Below are 12,629 nucleotides of genomic sequence, written 5' to 3' on the forward strand. Positions count from 1 at the left end.
CAAGCTGAGTTAGAAGACAATTGTACAAAATATATCTGGAGTTGCTTTCATTCTTCTGTGTTCTTTTGGGGGGTTTTGCTTCCTTATTTTCTTCATTTCATTGTGAGAGTATACAACATGCTGTATCTTCATCAAAATACTGCCAGTAACTACAAGGCTTTTTCAACAAACTATAAAATCTACCCAATTTGTAGACACTACAAACAAACCAATAAGGATTTCATTATTTCAGTGAACACTTACTAAAACCATTATGAAGTCTTAAAAATAACTGAGAGGATGGAGCATCCTCTGCATGAAAGGGTACTTTTCCTTGCAGATTAACATAAAAATGAAAAGTGATCCTTTCATTCACAATAGGCACAAATTCAGAGAAAAATATTTTCCAACAGTAGTGAACAATAAGTATGTACAAAATAATGTAATTACTGATCCTTCTAAATCTAACATACAAATGAATCTGCCACTTATATACAAAAAGGATCACACATGCATGCACAGGCTCACACACACACTTCTTTTTCCATTGAAAAGAATATTAACTCTTAGAAATAAATGCTACCTAGTAGTAGTTTCATACACACTATATATTTGGATGAGATTAAACCCATGCAATGTGCTGGAAGCAAGAATTATCTACAAAAAGTGGATTTCAATCATTGTTGACCATTTCTTCAAATGAAAAGTCAAGACGGAAGTTAATTTAACTAGCTTTGATGACAATAGCAAACTGGAAGTTTGTATATACATGTTTCCCAAAAATATGGAAACTCAAATTGACAAGAAATATCCAATCTTTTGTTTTAATTTCGGTTTTCTGTTTTGAGTTCTCAGAAATGAATAAATACAAATATCATGAATATATGACCTGCAGTCATGCAAGTCTTAAAAATAAAAAGTAAAAACCAAACCAAAACTCACCAATTCAGAAAAAAGCTATGGAGGCATGGAGGCTACACACACACACACACACATATATATTTTAAAGGGAATAATATATATATATATATAATACATGCACTGTCACAACAGCACACTTTCAGTTATTGATGACTTACAGCAGAAGCTCATGGCTGGCACCACTTCTGTGGAGGCCCACAGACCTCCATTAAAAGCTTCAAAATGCATCTGTCTATTAGAACTGATCTTTACATAACCATTTTTAAAGATCTAGTTTATATTGCTGATTCTTTACTGTGAGTAGCAGAGACATTATGAATTTACTTAGGCTCAACATATTAAAATGAATTAGACCTTCTTAGAGTCCTCGTCCCCTCTCATAGATATACCATAAGAAGGAAGGAAAGAGTGTCCCTGATTTAGGGCATGAGTATTTAGTCTCCAACAATGGATTTTCTTTGGAAAACATCAAACAAATCTCACGTTCTAGTACACATATATTGTTCTTGTTCTAAGTATACATATATTAATACAACTTACTCTTTTCTGACATAATTTAACTAAACAAATATTGACTATTAAAACATGCCATGTTTTATTTGCTCTGCTTTTACCAGAGATAGTGCTGTTTGTGTGTACCACAGTGAGGCAAAGTAAATATCATTCTCAATTCTGTTTTACAATCATGAATAATACTTTTCACAATTTGCTGTTTGCATTTCATTATAACTTCAGGTGCTCCGTTCCTTGCAAAATTTCTATTGCTTTGAAATTTGTATCAACCAACACTTGGAGAGCTATAGCATCTTTATGTGAAGAACAGGAACATCTAAGCTTTAAAGAGGTATTACTAGAAAGTGTTTGGAAGTCGCAAGTTAGATTTTAAGTTAATTGCCAACTACACTATGAAGTTCAAGTAAGATAAATCATCACTACATTTGGTAGTCCCCTGAGCCTTCCTCTTAATCATACAGTCCTGGTTCCTGGCTGGAGCTGGACTACTGGATAAGACGGAGCAAAGATTTTCTGTGGCACAGCAAATCCTGTTTCAATGAGATTAAGGAGCTAGACAGGAATGCCAGATCAAATTACAAAAACATTCTCACAGTCAGGCAGAGTGCTAATAATCCTACTGCATTTTTGAGCAATACAATATTACTTGGAATTGTGGGCTTCAAATACACCTACTACACAGCTATGATTTGGTTCGACTGCATGATTATTTGCTTCCTGGCTCAAAACTTTCCTAACTGAGTAGTATAGAAAAGTACTGAAGTCATTTTATTAAAGCTGACTGAGTTTTACATTCTTCAACACTTCTACTGCTCATCTATCAATAACAGAAAAAAAAAAAAAAAACAAAAAAAAACTAATATTTGATAATATAAATAAACAATATTATAACTTACCTTAGTTTAAATTATCCTGACTATATGAGAGGAGAGCTGCAGTACAATTAAATTCTATACTAGGCTGAAGCTTTTCCTTTTCTTTTTTTTTTTTTCCCCTCTGCTTTATTTTAGTAAGAAAGAACCCTTAGGGTCAGATCCTGCTCACACTGAAGACAAGAGCAAAAGTCTTCACTGGAGTTCAATACGAGAAGGACAGTGACTTTAAATCTTTTTTTTTTTTTTTTTTCCTTTTGTATCTTTCTGTTTGAGCTTTTTTTTCCCTTCAGGCTACACAGATACTAAGCTTTTAAGATTTCTGAAGTAGCACTAAAGAGTTGGAAGTATGTTCTTAATGAAGCATCATGCTTTAGTCTAATTTATCTGAATTCACTGACCTCATTTTGCCAGTGTTGTTTTAAGGAAAAAATATTAGATTTACTCTTGACTAACAAATCAAAAGTAGCTTTTAAAACCATATTTTTTGGCACTGCAGGTATACAACCCATTATAAAACTTATATAACTGACATTCATTTGCTCAGATTTCAATTCCTCCATTCATATTCACCTCTTCAACTAAAATAAATTTTCTGTACACAAAAGTCTGCTCTTACCCAAACCATTATACACTGTTGATACCCACATATGTCTCTTTGTATTTCCTTGCCTACCTGTAAACAAGGCTTCTAAGAAATTAAATGCTTTTCATTGATCAGGACAGAAAGTTGTTATAGTACATAGTCTAAAAAACATTTGTATATGGTTTCTTGTAGATGCCTAATGATCAAAGAACATTAACACCTCAGAAATTCTTTCACAGCTGAAAATTCTTCTCTCCTAAGTGGACTATATACACTTAAGACAGATGCCACAGATGAAAGAATGGTAAACTACGTCGGGTGAGAGTCCTGCATCCAAAGAGTGTGCGTCTCACTCACCTGTTTGGCTAAGTTGAGATGTGCTTCTGCTCCTTCGAGACACTATGGCAACCACTTTGGCACTAAGGCTGGAACGCCTTTTCTTCCCACCTGTTCCAACCATGCCGACAGCCGTGTCCGACTGACTCCCATCATTGTGCTCCAGCTTATACATCTCTCCGCTCACACTTGTGCTCTTAGTGATTCTCCCTGAAGTCCCCATCCGTCTGCCTTGCATTTTAGGAGTAAATGTACTACAGTTACAAAGTAAAAACAAACATGTTAATTTGTTTGTGTAGCAGTGCTTCCAAAAACTTTTTTTTCATTTAGTAAATTAATTTTAAGTCTTGATACATTTTCATGATTATTTTTTGGTTCTCATATATAAGCTTAATTTGGGTATTCCTCAGACTATGTATTTTCAGTATTGTAATTTGCTCTTCACTTCAGTGAGGGAAAAGAGAAATGAATGTTTTCCCAATTGCTTTTCAGACTGACAGAGACACAGGCAACACTGAATTTCATGTAAAGCCTTTCTGCATATATCCCCAGAATACAGAAAGCAACAAAATAGCAATTTTACTGCCAAAGAGAAAGGATACAGGACAAGAGAATATATGTACGTTAATACATTTATCTTGTAGGCGGTGTTCACAAAAACCTTAAGACCTACTAGATATAAAGATATCATTTTCTATATTTTCATACTTTACAGAAAGAAGAGATAACATGCAGTATTCTGTATGTTTTTGCTCTCTCACTTTTTAAAGGTAACTACAATAATTGCAGTATGAAGGCAAAGCAATTTTGAGAAAAAGAAAAAAAAAAAAAAGTAATAACCCCAAAGAACTTTTATTGATTGATAGAAAGACAAATCTCTGTGTCAGTTCTGTTTGTTTTTCCTTAGCTATCATATTACATTTGAATGTTTCTATATGAATCCTTTTTCTGGTCCTACTCACGGAGGCTGGATGAAGTATTCAAAAACACACCCTGGAGTACAATCTCAAATATGCACAGGATGTACTAATACACTCACAACACTGCAATGATCAAGCAATGCCCTAGCTCTCATGATAATGTTGAGTTAGTTATCACTCTGCAGAAATTTAAGCTGCAGTCTGACTCACTTCAGATGTAGTGGTTAAATTGGTCTAACAAGGAATATTCATTGTATCATAATCTTGTATTGCTGATTAGTAGGCATACGAGTAACATACTAGTGATGGCCAGCCCCAACCCCCCATCACCTTTAAAAGAGAAAGAGAAGGGTTTGTTATCCTATTGCAAATTTCAGACAGACAGGAAATCTTGCCAGGGAGACATGAAGGGGTCAGTGTGAGCAGAGATGACATCCCGTGACTTTGATGGATCTGGAACCTGCTAAAGCATAAATCAGTCCCTTCCTAAGACACATCTAGGGAAGTTTAGGGTGATGATCATCTAAGTTGTGTTTTACTGGCAGTTACCAAGACTTACTAATGAGTGACCATATGTAAGAGCTGATAAAAATAGACAACTATTTTTGGAACAAGCTGGGAAAAGTCATGTCCTTGAATAGGCAACACTTAACATCAAGGGACTAATCAATCTCTGCATAGGCACGTACCTATGTTCAGCACTTCAGATCTGCACCGTTGATTTCAGATTAAGCAAAACTACAGCTTTTGCATAAACAATGCGCTGTGTTGCACTACAGTGCTCATGAACACATTTCAGTGGACCACCTGAGGCATGCTCAGCTTAAAATAGGTCCTCCTTTCTTCCCTTCTATCCCATTGCAACTTTAGTGACTGGTTTTTAGTTTTGCATGGCAAAATGGAGGGACACATATTTTGACATTTCTATGTAATATTCCCTTGTATTTTATTGGAGACTCCTCTCCTGTATATGCACACATACACACACATATATATATTCAATTTCCTTAGGAAGTATTTTAACTGCACTTTTCACTTTTCTGGAAAACAACAACAAAGACCTGTTTCTTTTCATTTAAAATTAGTATCAAGTTGACTAAAAAATGCATTAATTTCATTTTTCAAAATGAGAGATTTTTCCCTGAAAGCTACCACTAGGGAGTTACAGAACTTGTGATGATATGTAAATGGCATTAACATCATCACAGTCTTTTAATGTCTTGACTGCAAAATCTTCTCACAAGTAGTTCTTTTGCTTAAGCAGTAGCTTAAATCTTCACACCATTAAGTTTGTGAAGTACCCACGTTCTTGCTTCAATGACAGACAGATTTTCTAAAATATTTTAGAATCTGTAACCACAATTTTATACAGATAAATTAATTAATTATACAGTAGAATTAAATATGAGACTTCAATCCTATTGGCTAGACTGACTGCTTAAAAACATGCACAGTATAAATACACTAGGTTTGGACTGAGAAGAGTTCTGAGAAGTGCTTCAATCAGAAGCATGTCTGATACTGGTGGAATACGTCATCCTGGGAGCACTGTACTTTGTATTGCAAAACCCAACCCTTAAATACTGTTATCTTCTATTACTAGGTGGTAATAGAAAGGTAAGAATTGCTCAGACATGGATCTAATTTAACTTAACTTACGTCCTTTGAACTACTGATGATGTAATATACTCCCTAAATCAGTACACCTCTCATGAAACTGTTTCGTGTCTGTTTTATATGAATATAAAATTACTTATTGTCATCAGTCCTTAGTGAAATTTACTGTATACATAAATTTGCCTATGCCTTTTGAAAAACATCAGCACTGTTGCTTTTTTTTTTTCCAGCTCTAGAATAGACAGCTTTCAATTCAGGTAGCTACGCTTTAGTAAATAAACACTTGAGTGGTTGGAAAGCTGCCTGGCAGAGAAGGACCTGCGAGAAATGGTTGATAGTTGGCTGAATATGAGACAGCAGTGTGCTCAGGTGGCCAAGAAGGCCAACAGCATCCTGGCTTGTGTAAGAAGCAGTGTGGCCAGCAGGGCTAGGGTAGTACTCGGCTTTGGTGAGGCTGCACTTCAAGTACTGTGTTCAGTTTTGGCCCCTCACTACAAGAAGGACATGGAGGTGCTCGAGAGAGTCCAGAGAAGGGCAAAGAAGCTGGTGAGGGGTCTGGAGAACTGATTCTTACGAGGAGCAGCTGAGGGAGCTGGGATTGTTCAGCCTGGAGAAAAGGCTGAACAGAGGCTCAGGGGCGACCTTATTGCTTTCTACAGGTACATTAAAGGAGGCTGTAGTGAGGTGGGGATTGGTCTATTCTCCCATGTGCCTGGTGACAGGATGAGGAGGAATGGGCTAAAGTTGCGCCAGGGGAGGTTTAGGTTGGATATTAGGAAAAACTTCTTTACCAAAAGGGTTGTGAGGCATTGGAATGGGCTGCCCAGGGAAGCAGTTGAATCACCATCCCTGGAGGTCTTTAATAGACATTTAGATGTAGAACTCAGTGATATGGTTTAGTGGAGGACTGGTTAGTGCTAGGTCAGAGGTTGGACTAGGTGATCTTGGAGGTCTCTTCCAACCTAGACGATTCTGTGGTTCTGTGACTGTCAAATGCATGCTCTCCAAACAAGCAATGAATTACGTGACCTTTCTGGAACCCCTACAAGAGGAACTTTGTTACAGTTCCAAAGTTACAGACAAAACTTCTTAATCTGAAGCAGTGTAAACACATAACAATGAATATCTGCTAATCACACTTCTTTCCACAGAAGCAATTAATTGCACACATGCCCATGGTACACATCCTATCAGTCATGATAGTAAGTAATTAACAACTTGTTCCTTCAGGCTCAGAAATAATAATAATCAGACCTGCCCTAAATTTCTGGCATATCAGCACAGTAATCTATTTTTCTTTAAATCCCCTTCTCTTCCAAAACAGTTTCCAGGTCCCTACCAGACCATGGCTTTTAACATTCTTCCACTTTCCTTCAACACCACCTAGTTATGTGAAGGATGTATTGCTAAGTATCTATGGAGTTCCTGTCTCTGTCTTTCATTCACTGAGTACTAATTGTGTTTGTTTCCCTTCCTCAGTTGTTGTTTGGGAAAAAAATCTTAAGAACTGAGATCCTGGTGATATCTAGCTTTCTTCAAACAGTATAGATGTATAGTATAGATGCTTATTTCATAGGCTACATACACTATTGTCTTTTAAAGCTGTAATGGACACTAAACCATATTATTTTTATTGTTTTTCATAGAATTCAATAACCTGTTCTTTACAAAATATCTAATCTAGGAGCTACTTTTTTTCAAGTAACACGGATTTCTGTCTTTACCTCTCCACAAACACTGCAACATGAAAAAATAGTAATCAGGATTGGCCATGCTTTAAGAACATAAAAGTCATTATGCTTCAAATAGCAAATAAATTTTAAAAAGCAGTGACGAGCTCTACAAAGTTTATGCTGAAACTTCTGATAAAAATATTTTTTTACAATTTGAGAAGATTTAGGGAAGTTTACTGTTCTTAATGTTGGGGCTGGATATAGTTCCATAGCTCTTACACAGAATTTCAGCTATGGCAAAAAATCTTAGGAAATGTTTTCTTTCTAAAAAGAAGTGATATCACCTACTTGCACAGTTATGAAGAAAATCTTAAAAATAGAGATCTAATGTACAATGTGATAACACTGTCTAAATATGCAAACAACCTGCAGCAATAGCTCGGAGTGGTGTCACACAATCCCTGTATCTAAACAGAACCATTGATCCCTAATTCTGTATAATAACAGATGTTGGCTTGCCAACATCATTCGCACATCAGCCAGTTTCTGAATCTTGAGTCCTTTTTCTTCATCAGCTGAGGAAAGAAGTCCTCTTACAACATTGCAAGAAGGCAACAGAATTGACTGGTTTGCTTTTCCGGAGGAGGAAACACTTTGCCATTTCAAAGTCAGACGAAAAGTACAGTCTGATATCTGGCAGGGCAGAAACCCACAGGTCTCATTTTCAAGGATCCCACTGTCTAGTTTGATTAGACATGGGTAACTCCTTTTCCCCAGTACTTGGAATTGGATTTCAATGACTATTTCTGTGATGATGATGTTTCCTTCTATCCAAATCTTTCTTACCTACCTAGGATTTTGTTCCCATTTGGAGCCACAGAACCTTGTCAATTCTGTAACTGTGTTTATGAATACTTTAAGAGAGAGAGAAGAAATTGAAAATACTTTTTTTTTTTTTCTTCTGTTGAGATCACCTGTTGACATTTAATTGATCTATATAGACATGTACTTTATTGAAATATTCTTTTATAGAATGTATTGTTTACAGCAATAAAAATGAATGAACTATAGAATCTGCCATGCAATTAAAGAAACAGTTGTTTATCCTACTACTGACTTTGCTCTAATAATTTCAAGAATGTATGGATATAATAAATACTAATCCTGTGATATTTTTATGTCAATTTTTATGTTTTTGTACAAACTCAAATGCTCAAACCTCACATTATTTACTGATAAGAATTTAGGGGGCAGTGATGTCTACCAACTGAGAAATATGAGTTGATAGTATTGTAGCTTAAAGAAAATCCATTTTTTTTGTATATTAATTTCCAAATTCAAGGGCTATGAATTTGTTTTTATTAATGGATAGATCACTTTTTTGAAGATACACATAAATTTAAGTTTTCATTGCCTGCAAGAGATAGAAGGACTTAAAGATTCACCTTAAAAAGATTGAGGTATTTGGAATTCAGATTGATCTTCTGCTTGTTTTTACCATACAAATACCAAGTTCAACTTTCCTAGGAAATATTTTCTAGTGTATTTCTAGTATAAAGAAGCCATTAGTTTGCTAGAAACAGATTTAATGGGATAGGACGTGTATTCTTAGGGTCAAATTGTACAGCTGTTCAGTACTTCCACTTGTCATAACTGAGCAAACAGGGATAAAGATTAAATTTTCTTTACATTCACCTAATCCCTGGGCTAGTTTATTATTTGATGTTAACTGGAACAGTATCAAAAGAACAGATAGTTAAAATTCACTCTTGTCTAATTAAATACCTTTAGAACACAATATTTTTCCATTCCATTACTGGCTATCACTTGGAGACATAGCTCCTAGTTCACACTGTTACTTTCATCAGTATGCTTAGGGTTTAATTTATAAAGCACAAAGAAGCAAAAGACCTGCATGAATTTACAGATTTACTTTTGCACTTAGTTGTTCTGATAATAATATACCTAATTTTTTATTTTTCTTTAGTAGACTTTCTGGGATTATTAATATATTCATTTTAATGTGGACGTAAGTCTTTTGCAGGCTAAAATTGAATTGGTAATTTTTAAAGTTATATTGTCAATTTAAATCTAGTTGTCATAACAACAAATAAATAAATGAATACAATTTTCAATAGCAGGATAAATAAGAGTAGAATATTAATCAGTATACTCCATTTATTTCTAAATGAAGTATTTCACCTGCATTTTTATTCAATTTTATTTTACCAGCTTTATCAATTCCTTCAATGAGTTCAGCAAAAATCTTATGCTATTCCTAATTATTGGCATATCTCTGCATCTATTTTACAGATGGAACTCATCTTTCAAAAGTTCTGGAATAACATGTATAATTTAACTAATTTAGCAATAGTTCCAATACTAACTTTAGCATAGCCCAAATACATTTTGTTCTCTTACATCTTCTTTTTAACATGGCATCCCACTCAGTTTTCTGACTGTTGCTTTTGATTACTATTCCAGTGCCATGCATTAAGATACATAAATTGAGTGAACGGTAGCTATATCTTAGTGTAAATGTCCTAAGTTTGTTCATATGTTTTTACTGGTATTCCTACAAGTCTTTGATTATGTGCAGAATTTAAAAGGCTTATACAGATGTGAAAATTATTTTTATCCAGGGGACATGATATAATGATTATATTTTTTCCTGATATGGCAGATATTTTACTACTAGATATTACTAAATCAGTAAAATATGGTTCAAAATGAATAAACTTTACAGATATTCATCCTGCAAAAAGAGTCACCCAACAATTATATTTGTGACACAATAAAGTGATGGTCCCCTTGACCCTAGCTGTAGAGGGGGGTGGCCCGGAGCTGTCCTTCAGCACCAGCCCACTCCCCGTGAAGGACGAAGTGCTCTCGCTTTTCTGTCAGAACTTTCACACTCGAGACAGATCCTATCTGTACTACACAAGGTGAAATGCAGACTGTGATTGCATGCCAGCAATCAGAGTTGTGGAGAGAGGCAGTGCTTTCAGTTTTGCTAGCTGCCACTACCTGCGAATTGTACTTCACTTCTGTGGGAATGAAGACTGAACTATTTAGATAAAGAAAATTATTCGAGCAGCATGAGTTGCAAGCTGACAGAAAAAATAATATAGTAAATTCTATAAAATGAACACAGGGTAAGGACAGTGTGAATTACATTTGCTTGTATTAAACTACAGCATGCATAACTATATAAAACTGAAACTAATCCAATTGCATGTATTAAATCACTGTATATTTTTCCTCATACAGATATCTAATACATATATTCAAAATAAATAAAAACATACACAAAAAAAAAAAAACACAGATTGAGAAAATCAGTATACAGGTAAACACTTTAGTTCTCAGTAACTATATGAACTATCTACCAATAGCACATATTGCCTGAAAAAGAAAGATAGTAAGACAAGAAGCCAGAACAAACTTTGCCCATAAACTCACCTATATAAAATCTGGATGTATATCCTTTCAGGGAAAAAAAAAAAAAACACTTTAATGATCAGCCATTGCTAAAATCACAGCATTCATTATCTTCATTATTTTAAACTCACTAATGACTTACAAAAATACTTTTTAGGTGTTTATTTTCTTGATCATTATTACTTCATCCATATTTCCAATAATGCAAGTCACAAGTAAACAAGTAATCCCCTGTATTTCTTGCAGTACAGATGATATTTTAATGTAAGTTCTTTCTAAAGAATTGCTGTAACTTAAATCTTTAGACAGAATCCCTGGCCTTCATCAGCATGAGCTAGTAAGCTTTCTTTCTCTTCTGCTGAATGCAGAATCACGTAGTAATTCATAGCCTCTATGGCACCCTTTTGCAATGAGGTAACTCATGAATACTAATAACCTCCTAAACATATAATAGTTATGGACCAAAGAGAAGATGAGCACTCCTTTAATAATGAGAAACATTACATTTCTAAAAATAATCAACATCTTGCTATTAGTATTATATGATATATAATTAATAAATCCAAACTCAAAGCACCTATCCACAAATTGCTCTGTCAGTCTTAGAATAGATAGCCTTATTTACCTATGATAAATAACATTGCTGTAAGATTAATTACTATGCAATTTATGGTATTTCATAAATTAATTCAGACATGGAGCTTTACAAACCAAAGGACAAACACATAACCCATATTAAAATTTAGTAAGTCAAGAGACTTTTTTAGACCACAAAGAAGTTGATTCAATGAAATAATCATTGTGTACAGTCTGTACCTACTGCAACTACATATTGATCTAACATGCACATTGATCATATATTATATCCATAAAATAGCTATTAGAATCAGAAAGAATTTTCTTCTGTAAAATCACTACATTAGAGTTGTTATAGTGTATAGTGTATAGTTACAGTTGTATAGTGTATATACGGTGTATATATATGTATTTAGTGTACATACGCATATATACACCGTATATAGTGTATATCTGTTCAGGACAATATTCTTATTTTTTCAAAAAGACTTCCCAGTGACTCAGATACTTCCACTGGAATTACAAAGTCTCAGCCCATTGTGTACAATGTGTAAACTCTCACTGAGGTAAGGGCTGGGAAAAAAAATTCTTTACAGACTTCTTTGGGAGTTTAACTGATTCACATCTTTCTTTTGAAGATTAGGAAATTTCCATGTTGGAATGTAGTATCAGAATTTGCTTTCTGAAAATGCCTGAGTAACACACTGACCAGTGAACTGTGCAAGTTTCACAGCTCTCAAAGATCTCATAAAGTCACAAGATCTCACAAGATTTACAAGTTTTAAACTTGTAAAACTAACATTTCTCCATGAAATGAATGAATAATAATTCCATGAGTAATCCTTAACATTACGAACACTTCAATAAGTTAATTTATACTCTCTGAAGCAAGCACAGAGATTGTCTCTGCATGCAGGAACCTGTGTGTTTGTGTGCATAGCCATGGCACTATCAGCGTGAAGCCAGCTAATCACATGAATCATAAAATGAAACCAACACAAAAGCAGTTAGCAGGGACAATACTCCAAGTTAAGTATTGCTATTACTGCTGATGTGGACAGGCTAATGGAATCAAAGGACTTCGTTAGCTGAGGTTAGCTTTGTTAACCCAAACTTGACAGCAGATAGATGGGTATATTTTAGGGTCAAAAATATGAAATATAGCAAGCATGTAGATGTTAAATCTTTATCAAGA

At 34.7% G+C, this 12,629-nt stretch overlaps 1 protein-coding gene across 9 annotated transcripts in view; it reads right to left on the reverse strand.

Moving 5' to 3' along the window:
- Positions 1–12,629, reverse strand: part of RIMS1 (regulating synaptic membrane exocytosis 1) — a gene marked incomplete at both ends in the record, with an annotated part of 309,016 nt that overhangs the window by 38,170 nt on the left and 258,217 nt on the right. For 4 of the 9 annotated variants that reach the window (XM_084285036.1, XM_084285038.1, XM_084285037.1 and 1 more), the window contains one exon: positions 3,229–3,461. The exons of the other annotated variants lie outside the window; for them this stretch is intronic. In XM_084285036.1, coding sequence (XP_084141162.1) covers positions 3,229–3,461 — 233 coding nt within the window. The remainder of the gene's footprint in view (positions 1–3,228; positions 3,462–12,629) is intronic. 9 annotated transcript variants of the gene reach the window in all.

The sequence above is a fragment of the Netta rufina genome (assembly GCF_964035555.1).
Source record: "Netta rufina genome assembly, chromosome: 3".
Lineage (NCBI taxonomy): Eukaryota > Metazoa > Chordata > Aves > Anseriformes > Anatidae > Netta > Netta rufina.